The 19715-nt window shown below is 41.6% G+C and overlaps 2 protein-coding genes across 7 annotated transcripts in view; both read right to left on the reverse strand.

Moving 5' to 3' along the window:
* The window catches only part of GPR155 (G protein-coupled receptor 155), a 36808-nt gene extending 33230 nt beyond the window's left edge, over window positions 1–3578 (reverse strand). The window contains exons 1-2 of one of the 2 annotated variants that reach the window (XM_083842040.1): window positions 3351–3578; window positions 2526–2634 (exon numbers count right to left, since the gene is read on the reverse strand). The gene's annotated coding sequence lies outside the window, so the exon portion shown is untranslated. The remainder of the gene's footprint in view (window positions 1–2525; window positions 2635–3350) is intronic. The other variant, XM_083842043.1, reaches the window with a different exon arrangement.
* Window positions 3579–10017: 6439 nt separating this feature from the next.
* The window catches only part of WIPF1 (WAS/WASL interacting protein family member 1), a 55900-nt gene continuing 46202 nt past the window's right edge, over window positions 10018–19715 (reverse strand). For all 5 annotated transcript variants that reach the window (XM_083842057.1, XM_083842058.1, XM_083842059.1 and 2 more), the window contains 3 exons: window positions 18929–19141; window positions 17131–17244; window positions 10018–14933 (listed from right to left, as the gene is read on the reverse strand). In XM_083842057.1, coding sequence (XP_083698183.1) covers window positions 14878–14933; window positions 17131–17244; window positions 18929–19141 — 383 coding nt within the window. In that variant the 3' untranslated portion in view covers window positions 10018–14877. The remainder of the gene's footprint in view (window positions 14934–17130; window positions 17245–18928; window positions 19142–19715) is intronic.

Below are 19715 nucleotides of genomic sequence, written 5' to 3' on the forward strand. Positions count from 1 at the left end.
AACTGCTGCCTGAGAAATAATAAGAGAAAAGGATATGCAAGGAAATAAATAATTAGGACTTAATAAACCCATTTCCTCTTGAAGTTTTTTATTATTTTTTTGAAACAGATTACATGTAGCCTAGCAACAGACTATGCAGTTGTTAAGAAACAGGAAATTGTTATTAAGCAGGCTGTACCACAAGAACAGCAGCATAACTAAAACACCGGACTATGGGACCGGTGGACTACCTAACCAAAAAACTCTCTAGACCTTTTCTTTGAGCCGCATGTTCTCCTCTGGCCTCAAACCCGTGTTTTGGGTGGGGCCCCTTCCTGTTCCAGCACCCAGGGTTCATAATGGCACGGCTTTCCTTTTCCTATTACGGTATTTGTAAAATAAGGATGACAGTCCTGGACACCATTTCCACAGAGTTTCACCCAACCAACAGAAATACCAAAAAGCCCCCTGCCTTAATAAAATAACAATAATAAAAAAAAGGGACTAACAATGATCATAGCTATCACAGTATGCCTAATGTATGGGAGAGGCAATTGTTTCATCTGCAGACTGCGGAGCGGATAGATTCATATAGCCCGTCACAGCTATCCTCCACTACTGACAACTGAACTTCCAAGCAGTTGTACCGCAGGGCACAGAAAACCCCATTACTGGCATTGCAAAGCCAGGCTTTCCAGTAGGTACTAAGTCAACTTAAGACTGAAAGTTGTCCCCAAAAACTTAATTTGATCCCCTTGAGCATTCCCATACTACCTATTACGTAATCATTAACTGCTTTCCCCCTTTGTTCTGTATTCACAGAAGTCGGATGTTTGCGTCCATTTACGTGCCCTTAAGTAGTTCAGTTTTCCATTTATGTGCTGCTAAAGTAATTCAACATGTACAGGAGAGATAACGCCTGCTTTTTGGTCTGGGCAACAGCCCAAACAGCAAAAAGCAGCTGGGAGCAACCAGTATGCAAGTCCTCCTTCTGACTTGCGGCCTTCATCAGAGGCATTCACCTAAAACAATAATACCTCTGGCCCCACACCGGACCTGCAAGAGGCTTAATCCCCCTCAATGAGAGCAGGCTTAAGATAAGTTAGCTTTTAAGGTCTAGCAGTGACCACAAGCAAACATATTTTCAAAGATAAACAGCTGAGCCAATTTGGACAGATTTTCAGGGGACTACAAATGCATCTTTGTATTTTAAGCAAATTCCTAGTGCTTGTTTGAAAGCAGGAAACGCCAGGGTAGTTTGAAGAAAGGCCCACAAGAATTTACTGTAAGCAAGTAGCTTTTGCAAATTTGTTTCCGAAAACACTAAAATTAAGGTGTTTTTTTTTCTTTTTCTTTTTTTTCTTTTTTTTTCTTCTTCTTCTTCTAAAAAGAGTCAGAGAGCTAGCATGGAAGTTGGAGCCAAATTGCTAGGGCATGGTGATAAGTAAAAGATAACACCACCTTACCCTAGGAAGCATCAGGTAAGCTTTAAAGTAGGACTGTCAATTGAAAACGTAGAACAAGCATCTCTCTAAATAACCTCTCAGTAAATATAGCAGAAAAGTGACTTTTCCAAGAATAGATACGAATACAGAGGATAAGCAGAGAGCAAGAATGCTGGCAAATCAAATACCAATTGAATCAGGGTGCAATCTATCTGCAAATCTACAAGTATAACCTCAGTGTCATTTCCAGACAACAGTGCACCTAGTTTTCAACAGCACGGAAATATCTAAATATCTTACTAACCTGGCAATTATAACAATGGGTGGAGAGGCTAGCACTTCTTAAGTAATCTCCTTACATTCAATTACAGGAAAAATACTTACTCAATGCTCCTTGGTTATTGAGAGCAAGCCAAATGTTATGTGAGAATTGGCAGTATGCCTACAGCCAATGTGCAAATTCGGGACTCAGTGTTTGTTGTTTTCTAGTGTCTGTCCTGCAGTTGTGTGTAGGATGTTCAGAAACAACCCAGAGCACTTATCTGTATCTAGATCCATCTGATCACTTACACTGACTCACACGGTTACTGCAAAATAAACTATAGCTTACAAGGTATGGGTGTTTGGGGAGGTAGTTAAGCAACAACGGAAACCTGAGTGAAAAATAAATAAGTAAATAAATTTGTAGACAGACAATGGGCCCCTGGGTTTCTTCTTTATTGAAGGTGGTGTCAGAGAGAAGGTACTTAACAACCCTCTACAAGAGATTTTTCCAGACTTCTGAGGCTTCAACGCCTTGACAAACCCAGTCTCTGCAGCCCTGAGAGGAATCTCACCCAGAGACTAGGAGAAAGCTGAGTGCTGCTACCCGTAAGCCTGAAGGTAGTCATCACACAAGTGAGGACAGTACACTGGATATTTATGATCACTTTGGTTACCTTAGAACACTTTTGTAAAAAGAGCTTACTCAGGAAGAAGGCTATTATCTGCTTGTCTACAATTTCGCAGTAGAATCCCTCCTTATGCAGTTATGAGGATTTGTGGTATTTTTGCTACAATACCTTTTGTACAACAACATGAAGTCGGTCTTACAAAGCTCACCTTTGCTACACCATGCCCACACCCCCTTGGTTCTGCAGCTGAGACATTGGCACCTGTTTCTGGCACCTCAATTACCCACAGCTGCAACTTAGCCTTCATAATACCGTATCTGTCAGAAGACAACATACGAAGCTAACGGTTAGCTTGCAGAATGTCAAACTAAAACTTCAGCATTTTTTAATGTATGTTCAGGTGTGGAGAACTGGACTAACTTTGTGACCTAGCAAAGTAAATGTCATGCATGATGAAATTTACCTAGCTAACACAAAATGAGGAAAAGAAAAAAGTTCAAATCAGGTTGCCCTGAATTCAGTGGAACTCAGAATAGCCCTTAATGATTTCAATAGTAAGAGATTCTTTTCTGAAATTGCTTTCAGGGGACAAAACAATGCTGCAGAGACATCCTACATGTACACATTTGATTGCTCGTAGGAGCATATCACCTTGTGTCTTGGCTCACTAAAAAGATGAGTTTGTTGAAGTCAAATACAATACTCACAAATTCATTAACAAGCTAACCAGGCAGGCTAGAAAAAAAAATAGTATCACATATCAAGAAAAAAAAAATCACTATTTCAATATACTGTTTTTAATTGCTTTATCTGGGAAATAGTTTTCAAATCTCATCCATTTGCCTCATGTTATGGTTAGAAGCGTATCTACTGTACATAGACACTTTTTTACTAAAAACAAAAAACATTTTCACATACCCACAAGACTAACAGTAGGTGGTAACATTATTAGCTGCAGGACATAAAAGTTAAGGCTCTTTTTGACCCGAGAATACCCGTTCATTCAATTTGACCTATGTGATCTGTTACTTACACGTTCTCAGTACTCTTACTGCTCAGTCACTGTAAGACTTCACAAATTTAGCCTAATTTCTCCAAAGGAGGAAAAAACAAACACACCAAACAAACAAAAAAAACACAAAACCTTGAAGATTTATGAGTATTGTACACAGGCAAATCACAGAATGTTAGGGATTGGAAGGGACCTTGAAAGATCATCTAGTCCAATCCCCTTGCCAGAGCAGGAAGAAATGTTGCTTTGCTCAGGAAAATGATGTTAAAGCAGGCTGCTCTGAGTAAATAAACTGTTTCTGATCTGCTGCACCTGTCGGTTACTCTGTAAGTAATTGATTAGTGGGGAAAAAAGGCAAAACTGATTGTGGTAGCACAAAGTAGGAGCTTTGGAAATATTTTCAGCATATGACTCAAATGTCTGTAAAACTTTTTCCACTTCCTAAGTTTCCATTTGTGATCACACCATGCCCCACCATTTTTCAAGTCACTCTATCACCTGTACAAACACAGTTTAAACATTATCCAAAAATATATATTGATTGCAGTGTATTATCTTCTTTGGCAGAAATTCAGTTGTTTGTTCTTTTATTTCTTCTTTATTTCATCTCTGCTATAGCATTCTACCCTTCATGTTCCTCTGTTACAGGCCACAATTGGCATACCCTCTTCTTGACAAATTCTACCACTATATATATATATATATATATATATTTCCCCCTGTTGTTTTTATACTTTTCCCTCTGAAATTTACAGATTCTTCTCTCACATTGTTTCTTCTTTATACCTTTTCCTGATTGTGTTCAGCCATTTGGCATTTCATTTAATTTCATGGCCAATATTTCAATCTCATGGATATCCAGGGATCTCAATTTGATTTTCTATTTCTTTGGCTCATAATAGAAAGGAATTTATTTCTTCTCTTAAATATTTGAGTAAACTTTTATATTAGGACTGCAATATTGTGAGTAAATTCTTATATTAAGTCTGCAATATTGTCAGAGTGGCTTTCTTACAACTACCTGCTACTTCCACTTGATTTTTTCAATAAAAAAGATATTTTGTTCTAACTCTTACCTCCTTCTCCAGCTGCAGTTAAAGACTACTTGTTTAGTTCTAATAGCATGCTGCTTTCAGGTTGAACTGAAACAGGGTAGAGTCATACGTGTTATTCTCTTGCATCATTTTTATGCCAATACTGGCATTTTCCTCGCTTAAGAATTGTGTAACTGCGCGGGGGAATCAGGCCGTATACGTCTAGAGTAAACAAGCTGCTGTCCCAACAGAAAAAAGCGTGTAGTGCTCCTGAAACGAGGGACCATGACCAAACACACACGATCAAAGTTTCTGACAGTTAAATAACAGGACCACAGCTTGTGAACTGGGAACTGCTTATCATACCAGCGGTGGAACAGAGGTAAAAATAAATAAATAAATAAATAAATAAAGCTCTTTGACATAATTCTTGAGTTTTGACATTGACGTTAAAGCTGCTCCCGTGGCTGCAACGTGCAAAATTCAGCAAAGAAGTCAAAAGTGCCACCTAGCGCCCTCCTCAGCAAACGCCAGCTGCCTTCCAGGGCTGGAAGCGGGGACTGCAAAAAAGAACTCGAGCAAATTCCGAGGCAGGCGTAGATTTAAAGCCAACAACAAGAGGGAAGAGGAAGAAAAGGCGATTAGTTGGTAAATCGTCTAGCTCACGGACCTTACCTTCAAGGTGCTGAGCAGTCAGTGCGGATAACAAGGGTGTTCTGGAAATGAGCTTCTGCACCTGAGCCAGCGTGCACAGCCCCGTGTTGGGGCTGGGGCCTTGTGTACGTGAGGTCTGTGAGCAATGCTGCGGCTTTCCATGGAGCCGTGATTTCGCCTGCTTGCTTGGATAGGGCTTGGCAGACTGGGCCTCTTGGACCCCTGGTTATCTCTTGCTTTGGAAACTAGAGGCTCTCATAAACTAAATAGTTTTCTGTACGAAGACAGAGGGAAAATAAAATCTCATTAAAAGAATATAAACCACAAAAGCTCTAGAAATAAACATTTAGAATAATATTCCCTGGTGATGATAGGAGGGCATAGCCTTGCTATAAATCTACTGTACAGAATGCTTTTCCGTAACTTATGGAGCCTGTGGTCGCTTAGGGTGCGGTGCTGAGCTAGGTGCCAGGGTGCAGCGCTGCTCCTGCACCTGAGGCAGAGGATTCTCAGCACAGAGACACAGGTCAAGACACATCAGACCTTTTCCCACCTGCTTAGCTAAAACCAAACACAAACATACAGGATTTCACACTTTATTGCATGTTTGTACTTGGATTTATATTAAAAAAGTTTGCTGATTGAGATAAACGTTTGTGGTTTTCACCTCTGCTACACAAGGGCCTAGCAAGTGTACAAGGAGGAGGAACGAAGGTCCTGGCAAAGAGGTTGTGTGGGGATTCTCTTAAGGCACACAGCTTGATCTTTATTTTTAAAATCAACAACAGTCTGGAATAAACACGACAAAACCACCTTTGATGGGTATGTGGATGATGGCTCAGCAGCAGCCCTGCAGGCCCAGCTGAGGAGAATAAGCTATATATTCAGAGGACACCAGCAGGATCTCTGTGTGTTTTCAAAGGTTCCCAGTTTTCAGAAGGAACCCCAACTACTTGCAAAATAGGAGAAATGAAAGCTGCTATTTTAAATAGGGAGAAAGAAAGAAAGTCAACACAAGGGTTTCAGCAATCAGCAGCTAGGGAGGGCTATTAGGCAGCACAGAAAACATGGGGCTCTGCTGCCTCTGACAAAATGTGGCTTAACAAAGGACAGGTGGGCCAGTACCCACATACCCACCTCAGCTGCGGTGGGTTAAGCCCAGACGCTCCCCTGAGCCTTCTCCTTGCTCTCTCTGCAGGCTCTGTGGCAGCGTGTGCACAGCCTGTTGGTGGTGTCTCCACTTTTATTAAAAGCTTCCTGCTGGAATGAGGAGCAGTCCATTTTCACAGGCCTGTATAGATAGATGGGTGCTTATTTTGAGTGGGGCAGGATGCGAGATAAACAATTGCTTAAACATCCATCCATGTGAACACAGGACACTGCCACACGGACAATGTTCTTGCAAACAGCACTCTTACACGCAAGTAAATGCTAAACGTAGCCAAAGCAGTCTCCTTTGCAAAGGGATGGTTTTGAACATGGAGCTCTTAAGTGATAAAGCACTGCCCCGACTGCAGGGAGGCATCTGCAGTTCCTGTTTTGGCGAGACGAAGATGAATAGGAACAAACACCCCTTCTTCCTCAGCCCTGTGTCGGCCCTTATCTTTGAGGTTTGTAGGCAGAGATTTCTTTCCTAATCTGTTGTATTCTTTTTTTTTTAAAAAAAAAAAGAAGAAGAAGAAGAAAAAGACAAATCAGTTCCATTTTCCAAATGAGAAAGGGATTTAGGTAGGTTAAAACCCAGCAAGCTGGAAAAAAAACTTTTTTTTTTATTTGAGGAAGGAAAAAAAGAATGGTAAATCAGAGAGGAAAACATACAAAAATTAAAGTGATGTAGTGTAATGGAGTAGAAGGCTTGACTATTGCACATCATTTATGGTAGATTTATTTTACATTTTTAATGTAGCTTCTGCAGAAGCTGTATCTTAAGCCATATGTATGTTTTAAGATTGAAGTAGCAATTATCTACTATGTTCTGTGAAGTACTATTATCTATCTGCATTGACATTTTGGTGATACTGAACACAGACAACATTGGCAGCAGCCACACAATATATTCTCCATGTTTTAATCAAGGTATTTTTATGACAGTCATCCTTTCCTCAAGATTATTTCTGTACCTGGGTTTACTGTTGAAATTTTTAGATATGTTAACAGCCTGACTGGGAATGCAGGAAAAAAAAAAAAAAGGACAGTATCGTAACTGTTTCAAATAATTGTGCTCTAAGGCTAGTGACATCAATAGCTTTAGACATTAAAAAAAAAAAAAAACCTTAAATACCTGTTTCCATCACCTATGAAATAACAGAATGAACTCCTAGTTGTTTTTGTTGTTGTTTTTTTTTAATTTGAAAAATTCAGATGGATTATCCATTACAGAAGGAATCCATTACACGTTCTTACCCAGAGAGTTTTGGTCATCAAAAGTGAAGGATAACCGCAACTGAGATATTTTGTTTTCCATTAAGCTGCCACCTTGCAGCCTTTGGGGGGCTGTAATACAGACAACAAGCTGCTTTGGCTCATTTGGGGGTGTTATAAAAGGGCTGCCTAGCATGGATCTGACACAGAGGAAGAGTGCACTTACATTGCTGGGATGTAAATGACTGGGCTAATGAAGGCTGTGTTAGAAGATTTCCTGGGCACTGGACAGGCAATGGGAGGGAGACATCGAATAAGCATCTCTTCTGAGACTTATGGCAGCATTAGCGAACTCTTAAGAGGATACTTTCAGGGGTTACAGAAAAGCCAAGTTACAAGCAATGAAGTTAAGTACCAACAAACTGCTCCATCCTCCTACCGCGTGAAACAGTCATTCTGCTCCAAGGTGCCTTTAAGACCTGTAGGTTAGTAAGTGCAGGCAATCTCTGTGCTCACAGGCTTTTACTAGCCCACATTAGTGACAGAAACTATTTGAATTGCTTTTTACTCCCAGCACTGCTGCAAAATCCACAGTCTGGAGACAAAGTGCCATTCTGTTTACTTTTATGCTTCACCAAAGTTTATGATTAGCAGTCTGTATTTGTAGAAACACACAGAACAGGCAGCACAGATACCACAGAGGCGTAATGAGCAACAAGTCACAGAAAACGTTACCGAGGCCCAAATTTGCTTTCTATTTTTTTCCTTGTGACATCTTCAAAAGGGGGAGTGAAGCACAGGCACAGCTTTGTTTGTAGATAGCATTTAATGCCTATGGGGAGAAACATTTTTGTTTATAAAAGAACTTATTTGCTTTTACAGTTGGCAAGACTGTGTATGCACCAGCCCCTCAGAGCTTGGAAGAGTAAGTAGAAACTTTGCAGGAGGATTACAGAGTCCCCTTTGGCAAGTTAAAAGGATAAGCTCTTTTAAAAGTGTAAAACACAGTTTCATTACATATAAAATAACATTTACAGGAGCTCTAAGAGTGCGACTGAAAATGAAACTTCTTGGAATTGATCTCACATCATGTTGCATGTTTCGTTACTTTTCTAAGTAATACATTAATTGTTGTACAGGCATATATGGACCAATATTTAGCCCCTAAATCGATAATTGGCCAGGACCAGTTGACTATTTTCAATGCAAAATGGAGTCAGACTAGGTAAGAGAGCAGAAGGGAGCAGCCTGTGCACACACGGCAGGAAGGTCACTGGAAACTGTTGAACCATGATCAAAGGAGTTTGATATTTCTGCGTGTGCTGCGTGCAATGCGTGACCCTTCCTGCAACTCCAGAGAGCAGTTCCAAGTTTTACGGTGTTCTTTCTTTCTTTCTCTCATTCTCTTTCTTTCTTTCTCTCATTCTCTCTCTCTCTCTTTCTTTCTGCAATGGTATGCATTTTGAGTTAAATGGAGGAAAGAATATGTTGTGGTTATGGCTAGGTCACAATATGCTCAGTTCAGTTCCTTCCTCCCAAAGTCAAGCAAATCATTTACCTGCTTCAAAAACCAGGAAGAAGCATGTTTCCTTTGATTAAGCCTAAAAGAGGTATTTCTATTATCTGATCATTAGACTCATAGCTCTGAATTCAAGGCTACTCTGAGTTCAAGGCTACTGCCACTAAGATCTGCAGCAAAGGTCTCTGAGCCTGCTGAGCCAGCTCCCCTGCAGCTCACATGCTCTGACTCCACCCTTCGTGCTTCTTCTACTCACTCACATAGCCCAGGCATCAGGACCAGGTGCCAATCACCACATTACATGTGAGCTAGGGGTTTCTGTGGCCTTTCGGGAAAGTCTCTGTCCCAGGCAGTCTGTAAAATGCAAGTGTCAAGAAGCAGTCCCCATGGTCCTCAAAGGATCCTCTATTTCTGTAAGAATAAACCTGCTGCTGAAGTTTTTGCAAGGTAGGTGAGTTACCATGTAGAGCTTTTTAGATCAGGGTTTTAAATGACCTTCCTAGTTTTGGAGGAGACACTGGAAGCACAACCTGAACTTGAGCCTTCTTTGGACTTTGATAAAAGGGTCTTCCCCTGTGTTGAACCCGGTCCAAATCACCTGAAAAGTTTTAACATCCACAATCAAGAACAGGGCTCTAAAATCAAAAGAAAGGTTTCAACGATTTGAAAATATGTATTTTCTGTAACCCTCTTACCTAGAGAAAGGAGATAAGAGGAACAAAACTCTGTGGTTAACTGAGTGCTGCATTTTCCATGCCACCTCCCCACGGCAAGTGTCTGCCTCGCCTTGCCCAGACCCAGGCCTATGGATTCCACTCACCAGACAACGACAGAAGCAATAGCTACCTACAAGCACAGGGTCACCAACCACATTTTTTTCTAATATTCTTTACACCAAACTACACTCGTGACTTATCTGCAGGTGTCTAATCTTCACCGTATGGTAGCCCAAAGTTCTCCAAGGGCTTCTGCTGTGGGGCTAAGCACTGGTGGGCAGGCAGCGAGGCGAACCCGGCCCCAGCTCCTCCAGGCTTGCTGTCGCACTCCTGCTGGAGCCGAGGTGTGTTTCTGTTAAGGAAGCAGCTGTGGTTGTTCTCAATGTAACAGTCTGCACCAGCAATTAAATAAAAGTAAAATTTATTTGGCATAGGACAGAAAAATAAGGAGAAAAAAAAATCACATACAAAATAAATGTTAAGCAGAAAAATATTCACAGAATTTGATTAATATTTTATAAAAAGCTCAAACTTTAAGCATCTGATAAAAAACAGTACTTTCTGCTCAGCCTGTGCTTGAAGTTATGTTTCTCTTTCATAGTCTTGTGTGGCTTTGGAGGTCCAAATTTAGAGTGCCTTCCTTTTCATGTATGGCTTGATGCTAAAGAGCATTTATCACAGACTGTACTTCAAAACGGCAACATGCTGACGCGTTATTCCCTCGTTCAAGACATGCAGTTTCCTTTTAGCCTACCTACCTGCTGCACACTCACTAAGAACATATACGTGTGTCCTGCTTCTGCTGGGTATCTTGAACACTCCCCGGGCTGCCAGTGCCTCGGGTTTACATCTTAACTAAACAGCCCAGGCCGTTTCACCTCACAGGCTAAACAATCCCCACTTTCTCTAGTGGACACGAAGAAACTTTCCATGAATTAGCTTCGCTTAATGTGTTACTGAGTATCTTAGGCAAGAGATTCTCCTTATTTTCTGGTGAATACAACTTGAGAGATTAAAGTTGATATAATATATACTATACACAGTCAATGTACCGCCACAACAGGGTGTTTGCACCTGACTGCGAGACAGCAGCATTCGCAATACTGCCACGTGCTATTACATACACGGTTTGTATCCTGATTTGTGCTCCTGTACCTTCAGCCAATTGGTTTTATTCTCTGAACACTCTTCTCCTTCCCTGAGTCCTGCAGGTGCGGGGCCCTCTCCCCTCTCTAGGTCTCTCGACATTTGACATTGAAACAATCCCGGTTTGATCATAAAACTCCATCCACTCTTTGCTTCCAAGGGAAGAAGTAACCTTCCTATTTGCAAACTTCTGCACAGAAATATGTTGTCTTGCAACGTATGTGAAACGCGATAGCAATTTAGTTCCCTCCCCCTCTGCTCCAACAGGGACCTGCTTCTACAAGTGCCACGTAAACAGTCGCTGCTGCAAGGACACACTGCTGTCCAGCTCCTTCAGTGACCATTTAAGGAACTTCTCTAGTGGTTCAGTCTTGCAGAAAAAAATAATTATTACAATCCTTTTAGTGTTGGGAAATGCTAACTTCTAAACAAGAACCTTGTAACCTTATTTAAGAAGTAGTTCATTTACAGAAATACATGCTTCCTGAATCACAAGCTGAGTTTCCTTTAACAAACTCTGAATATGAATCACTGTGACCTCTTCTCGCAGCGGCTGGTGCAGAAAGTTGTAACAGACATAACATGTGCTTTTCTTACAAAAATATTGAGCAGAAATTACTGTCACGTGGTACAAAAGTTATTCCCTTTTTATTTACTTCGTTGAATCAAACAGAAAAGAACATCTGTGGCCATTGTCATGCAATGCAGGTCTTACTGATGAAACAAAAAGATAGTTTTCAGGTGTGAGTGTTTATAAGACAATGACATTAAAACAAAACCAGTAAATCTCATATGCAAGCAGTGAATCAAATTCGGTCTTCTAATAACCTCTGCAACCACGCTGAAGGCAGCTGGGCTGTACAGACAGCGGTGTGAGACACTGGTTTTGGGAGAGGGGTAGGTTTCCAGAGCAATACCAACAACGGATTGTGTATTGTGTAACCGGTACCCACTTACATCTCACCTAAGGACTGATCTAATAGTCTCTCCCCACATTCAGCTCAATCAGGAGTTAGCAGACTGAGCACATTACAACAGCAGGACTTGGCTCAAACTCTGTGTAATGCTACTATCAGCACTATTTACATCAGGACGTGGAAGAACAACGCCTATTAATTTTTCTAGTGAGACAGAAAAGTTGACTAAAAGTCATAAGGCACCACTGGATCAACCTGTTTTGTATTCTTCTCTTTTTAAGACTTCATAGTGAAATAAATACTTTAATACTGATCATATTGTAAGAAGCTACTGATACATGAAGCAATACATTGCAGGTAAAATGCTGCATTGTTCTGGAATATATCTAGGGAATTTTATAGCAAAAGATATAAATAGTCATGTTGTTGTTTGGTGAAAAAATACCTCTTTCTGCATTTTTAAGGCATTTTACCTACATGACAAACAGCCATTCTGAAGAGGTTTCTATAGAACAACAAAGTGCAAAAAAAAAAAACAGCTCTGGTTTCTTGGCTTGTTGACTGAGGGCTTTTACACAACATATTTTAAAGTGAGATTGAAGCTGATTTGCCAGGTCTTTGGTAATGGTCCAGAACTTCTGGTCAGCAAATCTTGCCAAAAAGATAAATACAGGATATTCTGAATGATGCAGAAGGCTGGCAGAACAATTGCAGCTTTTCTTTGACTTGAAGTAAAACAGTCATGCTGGAAGCAGGTAAGTTACAAAAAATGGTAGAGCTTTTGGATTTTTTTTTTCTTTTTTTTTTTTTTGGCTGCATAGCTGTTTGGATAATAAGGATTTGGCAGGTCAATGTATTGAAAATATTGGATTCTTAAATTCAAAATGTTGCTCCTCATAGTTGTAAGTGCTTCAGTTTAATAACATGAATACAATAATTTATCCTTTAAGTTATTATTCTAAAAATCTTACTTGGACTTCTATTCACATAATAATATGCCAAAGAGACAGGCACTTTGCATAGTGCATATGTTTAAGTGACACCCATAAAATACATACAAATTCAGTACTGAGCTAGCCTTGATCCCAAGGTGCACCTGTCACATGGAGGTCCCACTAAGATCTGTTTAAGAAACTCTTACAGCCACGATCCTGCAATTAGATGTAGATACATCCCTGCGCCTGCGCATTGAATTGCAGGTTCAAGACCATAAATAGTAACTTAAAATATGTCATTAGATACAAAAATGTAAAAACTGGTACGTAATCAAATGCTATCACAGCTAACAAGATTTTGTAAACAAATACCGAAAAGGCCAAATTAACGTTGATCTGGCCAAATCCAGCTCTGCCTCATGCTCTTCATGGTGACTGTCCAGGTGGCGTGGCAGGGATGGTCTCCTCCCTCCGTGCCCACTAAAAGGGCAAAAAGCCCCACGCGCAAACACTTCAGTGGGGTTCAAACTCTCTTCAGCTACATTCCCTGGATTTTCTAGGACTGACCTCATTCTAGCATCAGTGTATACTTCGGATCGTATCTCCCACACTAGAGAAACACTTTCTTAACTCACATGGCTTGTTTTTCCTTTTTTTTTTCTTTTTATTTTTCTTTTTTTTTTAGCAATACCCTGTGAAACATGGCTGCTGATCCAGGCTTGGTAGGGGTCCCAAGGAGTATGCTGGAAAAAAACTGTTGAGGAGACAGAGGAGAAGTTTTTCAGGGCTAACCTTCAGAAATCCAATTAAAAAAGAGCTATTATTTGGCAACAGTTCAAATTCAGAATGATAATCTTCCTCTAATTTCCAAAGGCATTTTACATGCATTTAGATCCACTTACAAAATGCACTCACTCAATGAACTCTTTTCTCAAACACAGAATTCAAAAGCCATTAAACATCTTAACCAATTGTCACAACGTTAGAATACTTTACACTTTCTTCTATTAATGTAAGCCTTGCAGCTCTCTGCTGAGACTTGTTTCAGCAAAGGTTGAAAGGACAGGCTTCATAGTAAACTCAGAAGGCCAAATCTTCCCATTCCTCTTGAACCAGTGCAGACAGCAAATTTTGGAGCTCACGCTCCCACTTGCGTGCACAAACCCCAGACCTCCTTCACTACATCAAAGGGCTTTCACTTACACACATTTTTGACCTCAGCTGCTCTGCTGTAATGCAAGTCAAATACAATCTCTCTGAGACTTGTGACCTAAGCCCCAGGAAGCTTTTAAAGTCAAAAACCCATCATTTAATTGTACCAAAGAAACAACTGGAAAGCAGTCTGTGGAGCGCTGGTGTTAGCGATGCTTTACAGAAAGAAGAAACAACTACAATAATTGTTGCATTTGCACTAAGGCTACTTCCTGAGGACTCTTTGCGGGTAGTCTCAGGCAGAGGGTATTACAATAATCCAGGACATGGATGACTGTGGGTTGGTCCACATCAAAGCAGGAAAGAATTAAGTGACTAAAAACGTAACACTATTACAAAAGGAGGAAAAAGTTGTAAAGAAGACATTTTCATGCTGATGAATTCTTCATTTGTGCTTTTCTTTGGAAGATTCTCTGCAGATAAAAAACACAGCCAAACACAGTCCATCCCTGGGGCAGGATGTGCCATCTATTGTATAAAATATGATTTGCTTGGCTAAGCTGAGGTTAAAAAGACTTAGGATGAGCTCTCGGTCCCCACGTAGTAGGAATATGGCTTGCAGAAGCAGTTGGGCCAGGTCAGGCACACAAAGCAGGATCCAGGGGACTCTCAGCTACATGGTATTCCCTGGCAATTGGTTTTTAAACAGCAAACAGATTGTACTTGATGATTCAAATAATACAGCCACTGTACCCCAAATGAATGAAACAGCTTTGTTCCAGCTCTTGTTAAATTCAAAGCCAGACCTCCTGTGGAACTCTCAAGGGGACAGGGCTGGACCCGGTAAGCACGATGCACGAATGTTGCGCGTGGTCCACAAAATGCCTTTCCTGACAGCCTGCAGCATAAGCAAACAAAATTCATAGCTTTGAGCAACTATAGTTCATAAGCTGTGTCTACTACAACTGTAATAGACACTGAAGTTTATTCCAGCTGACAAGCCAAAAGTGGAAATAAAGCAAAACAGACAACTTTCCAATGATGTGGACAGGAGAGCTGACTCGAAGGAAACCTTGTGAAACAGATGCTGCCCAAAGATGAGCCAGAACCCACTTCACCTTGGTATAGGCGGAAGCGGGGGAGCACCTCTTTCTTTTCGTCCAGAGCCACCTAAAAGAGAAAGAAAGATTTTTGTGTTACTCCTGGCTTCCTTTAATATTGGGAGTTCACATCCAAGCCATGAATTCAGGTGGAGATCTACTCATTTCCTTGTCTAACCATTTTAGAAAATACCTTTGTAGAGTTTCCGGTTAGTTTACTAAACAACATAAGAACCTTGAACAGTGTAAAATAAAGTTTTTAACTAACATTATCTCCTTAAAAGCCTGAAAAGGATACATATTTCAGTTCTTAGGCCCCTTCTCAAAACAGACTGATCACTCTTATTAGCCTTATTGTTTTATGTGAACACACACAGTACCAGTGCTACTTGCAACACATGCAAATTTCAATGAAAGTGGCAAGCGCTAAACTCAGTAGCATTTCAAAGCTCTTCATGTATTTCCCAATATGAAGATTTTCATTCCAAACTCCTGAAAGTAAATATAAAAAAGTGCATACATTTCTTTGCCTCTCCTTGTGGAGTAATAGGAATGGGCAGAAAGCTAAGTGCACAAAGTGAAGGGTCAGAGACTAACAGGAATTTCTGCTCCAAACCAGAACCTCAACATTTGGAAACAGGAGAGAGAGAGAAACATCTGAGTGTACAGATGATTACAGGATGACTATGAGCCACTGATGTGACCGGTTGTGAAAGAAGTAAATTGATCCTTGGGTGTACCTGGCGAAATACCACTAATGGTGATAACTAATAGAAACATTTATGCTGCTACAGAAGACATGGCCGAGACCTCACAGTATCACACAGTATCACGGATTTCAAGGTTGGAAGAGACCTCAAGATCATCGAGTCCAACCTTCGACCTAACACTAAGTACTCCACTAAACCATATCGCTAAGCTCTACATCTAAACGTCTTTTAAAGACCTCCAGGGATGGTGACTCCACCACCTCCCTGGGCAGCCCGTTCCAATGCTTAATAACCCTTTCGGTAAAGAAGTTCTTCCTAACATCCAACCTAAACCCCCCCTGGCGCAACTTTAGCCCATTCCCCCTCGTCCTGTCACCAGGCACGTGGGAGAATAGACCAACCCCCACCTCTTTACAGCCTCCTTTAAGGTAACTGTAGAGAGCGATAAGGTCGCCCCTGAGCCTCCTCTTCTCCAGGCTGAACAATCCCAGCTCCCTCAGCCGCTCCTCGTAAGACTTGTTCTCCAGACCCCTCACCAGCTTGGTCGCCCTTCTCTGGACTCGCTCGAGCACCTCCATGTCCTTCCTGTAGCGAGGGGCCCAAAACTGAACACAGTACTCAAGGTGCGGCCTCACCAGAGCCGAGTACAGGGGCACAATCACTTCCCTAGCCCTGCTGGCCACACTGCTTCTTATGCAGGCCAGGATGCTGTTGGCCTTCTTGGCCACCTGGGCACACTGCTGGCTCATATTCAGCCGACTATCAACCAATACTCCCAGGTCCTTCTCGGCCAGGCAGCTTTCCAGCCACTCATCTCCCAGCCTGTAGCTCTGCTTGGGGTTGTTACGCCCCAGGTGCAGGACCCGGCACTTGGCCTTGTTGAACTTCATTGTTGAACCTCAACTGGAACAGCACGTAACACTGATTGGAAAAGACAAAAGCAAACTGAAATGTATACAGAAGCAACACCAATGATCAGAGAAACGGAGAACTTAGCTTGGAAGAAGAGTGTAGTACATCCTGATTTAATCAACTCGGCAAGCCAGAAGCTAAGAGGAGAGTAAGACTGTCGTCTTAAAAAATAGTAGGGGCTTAACACGTCAAGGAAGGAGGATAACTGAACTCAAGGATGATGTTGGCACACAAAAAAAACAAGTCATACATGGATTTGGATGGAGAATGAGAAAAGTCCTAGAACGGCATTCCAAGAGGAATAACAGGGACAAAAACAGTCAAACAAAAGTCACAGGTGAAGCTGGGATTTTGCAGTTCTGTCTGCCTGTAGCAGAAGGGAGCTGAATATAATATCAGAAGTGGTCTCTTACAATACAAATTACAACTTAGAAACCAAACAATCCCTCACCCAACCTATCCCAAAATACAAGCCTAAGAGAACTTACGACTGTGAACCTCTATTTAAGCTTTTTCTGTGTGGTGGGGAAGGGTGAAAAGGCTGTTGGAGAAGTTTTCAAATCTTAGCATTGAATATCTTCCCCATCCACGTTGTTATTAGGAGGATACGCTGAAATTCTAATACCAGAAGTGGAACAAACTTACCTCTGCTTTCATTTCTTGCTAATTTACTGGGATAACTTCTGTTCACGGGTACATATGGCTCTGGAGGTGGTAAATCAGATATAGGATGAAAAGAAAATCTGCTTTCCCATTCATCTGAAAAACAAACAAACATGCATTTTACTGGTTACCTTTGTGATACAGCTTCAGAAAATTCAACTGATATTAATATCATGTTTAATACATGTTTTATATTGCAAAATGCTTAGATAACTGAATATTGAACCAGCATCCTACTGGGAAGTCAGGGAAGATGATGCTTTAGGTTAGTTTAAGAATGAAAATTCTTAATTAACTTTAACCGATCATTTAGCCAATGTAATGCAAAATCACAGATCAGGAAAATGGCCATCATTCTACTGGTTTTTGTTTTTAAAACACGTATATGTGTGTATATATATATGTGTGTGTGTGTCTTATAGGAAATGCACAACATCTACTACACCAGAACAGAATTTTGTTTCTGGGTGTAGAATTTTCTGATATTCACATTTTGTTGATAAACATAGCTCAAAAGCATAATTAAAAGCATTCTAACTTGCAAGGAGTGTTTTTTTTGTTTCTTAATTTTTGTACAGGAAAAATAAAATTTTAGGGCCACTAAAATAGAATGTATGATGACAGAAAAGCAGTGTCAAAAACGGCAAAATACATCAGTACCTCTTGAAACTACTGGGACGCTATTGACGTACTTATTGACTGTATAGGACTGTAAAGAATATATAAAGCTACTCAGTTTCTTCATTAAATTGTCAGGAAAAGTATTTTTATGTAGCTCTGTTCTGCACTTGAATTTGGATGCCCAAGTGTGGGCCATCTTAAACTTTGTCATTTCTTCAGTTGGCTGCTTCAGGACTTTGCAACTACAACTTTCTTGCGATATTGTTTAATTTTATTGCATAATGTAATGAACAGCTGAGTAACTTTTTTCCCAGCGGTTGAACATGTGGTTATTTGCTGGGATCCAGTTTTTCTTATGTTTACTCCCAATGGTTGCAATTACAAACCAGCGTGTAAAGGAGCTGCAGGTTCTGAACCCTGCAAATGACTTAGGCAGGAAAAAATGTGTTTGAGACCCACCTGCCTTATCTGATGTACAAAGATGGTTCAATAGTGTGGGTTACAGTTTTATTTTCTGCTTGCTTTTTCTAACTTTATAAATGTCAGAAATACAAATTTTGGCCTTCCATAATTAGCTGAAAGCTGTATCTGTCCTTTGCGAATAGAAAACAAAAAGACAAACAGGATGAATCTTTAAAACCCATCTGTCTTGGACCTCACCTTTTCAATAAACACCAGCAAGAAGAGAGAAACTTGACATTTTCAGCACTGTTCTGACAATTTCTTCCATTCCCTGTTTTTCAGCTTTAGGTTTTTGAGTCATCATCTAACTTGTTCTGACTTACAAAGAGTCTTAGTGTAGCCATGGCGTGAATTCATGTTACAGTCAGAACAATCCCCTTTGGCCTTCTTTATGTATTGTAGGAAAGCCGAACATGGTGAATGCATTTCTTTTTCTTTTTTTTTTTTCAGGCTATTTTTCAAAGGGTTATTTTTGAGCTTATATACTGACAAGTTTGCAGTTCTGTCTTACGCATAACTTATTTACTCCATTCGTACCCAGCAGGATTAATCAAGACCCACACGATACCTCTGCGGACCAGAAATTCAAAGCTTGCTTTAGAAACAAGGCCTCTCCCCCAAACCTTTTTTGCTGTGTTAAGGCCAAAAGCCACCACACATTTTCTACCGAAGGCAAGTAACTGGGAGCACGGCTTACCATCGCCCGGATCCTGGAAGCCGTTTCGGAGTGCTGATGAAGGTGGCGGTGGTGGTGGCAGGGCTCCCGATCCCGGCCGGTCGGGGGGAAGCGGTGGTCGGGTTCCACCTCTCTGGTTCTCCAGCCCGGCCCGGGAAGGCAGCTGGGGAGCAGCGGGCAAAGCCCTTGAGGTGCTTCCATTCCTGCTGATGGGAGGAGGTGGTGGGAGGGGGCCTGGGGAGAGAAGAGAGGCAAGCACACAAACGCTGTTTACACCGAGAATTGTTCTGCCAGCAGTAAGCTGCTGCCTGCGACCCACGGCCTCCCGCTAACAGACAGGAGAGGGCAGGCTGGTTGGGCCCCCGGGGTGAGCGTCCCCCAGAGCCACCTCCCTGCTCTGCAGGGCTCCCTGGGGAGCTCATGCCGGCTTGCAGAGGAGCACGGTATATCTAACTTAAACACACCTCAGTGCCTATACTCCCCTTGCTCTCAGGTACGTTAACCTCCATAGAGGGGCTGCTCCTTGAAGCCACTTTTGAACCCCTCTGAATGACACTGGCCACGATGGCCAGCGGTTACAGCTGGAACCCAGGGTACCGCGGGAGCCCAGGCCATACTGCATCACGTCTCCACGTGCCCTCATGAGGCAAGGCAACATGGAGCAGAGGAGCTCTGCTGCCTGCACAGGCTCCTTCCCCACCGGGGTGGTCCCCTGGGGGCATCACAAGCAGCGCTGTCAGTGGCACACCGGGGATTCAGCCTGGGGGCGGCAGCGTTAAGCAGCGTGGTGGCATCAGCGCTCTCGTTT

This window comes from Anser anser (assembly GCF_964211835.1).
Source record: "Anser anser genome assembly, chromosome: 6".
Taxonomy (NCBI): domain Eukaryota; kingdom Metazoa; phylum Chordata; class Aves; order Anseriformes; family Anatidae; genus Anser; species Anser anser.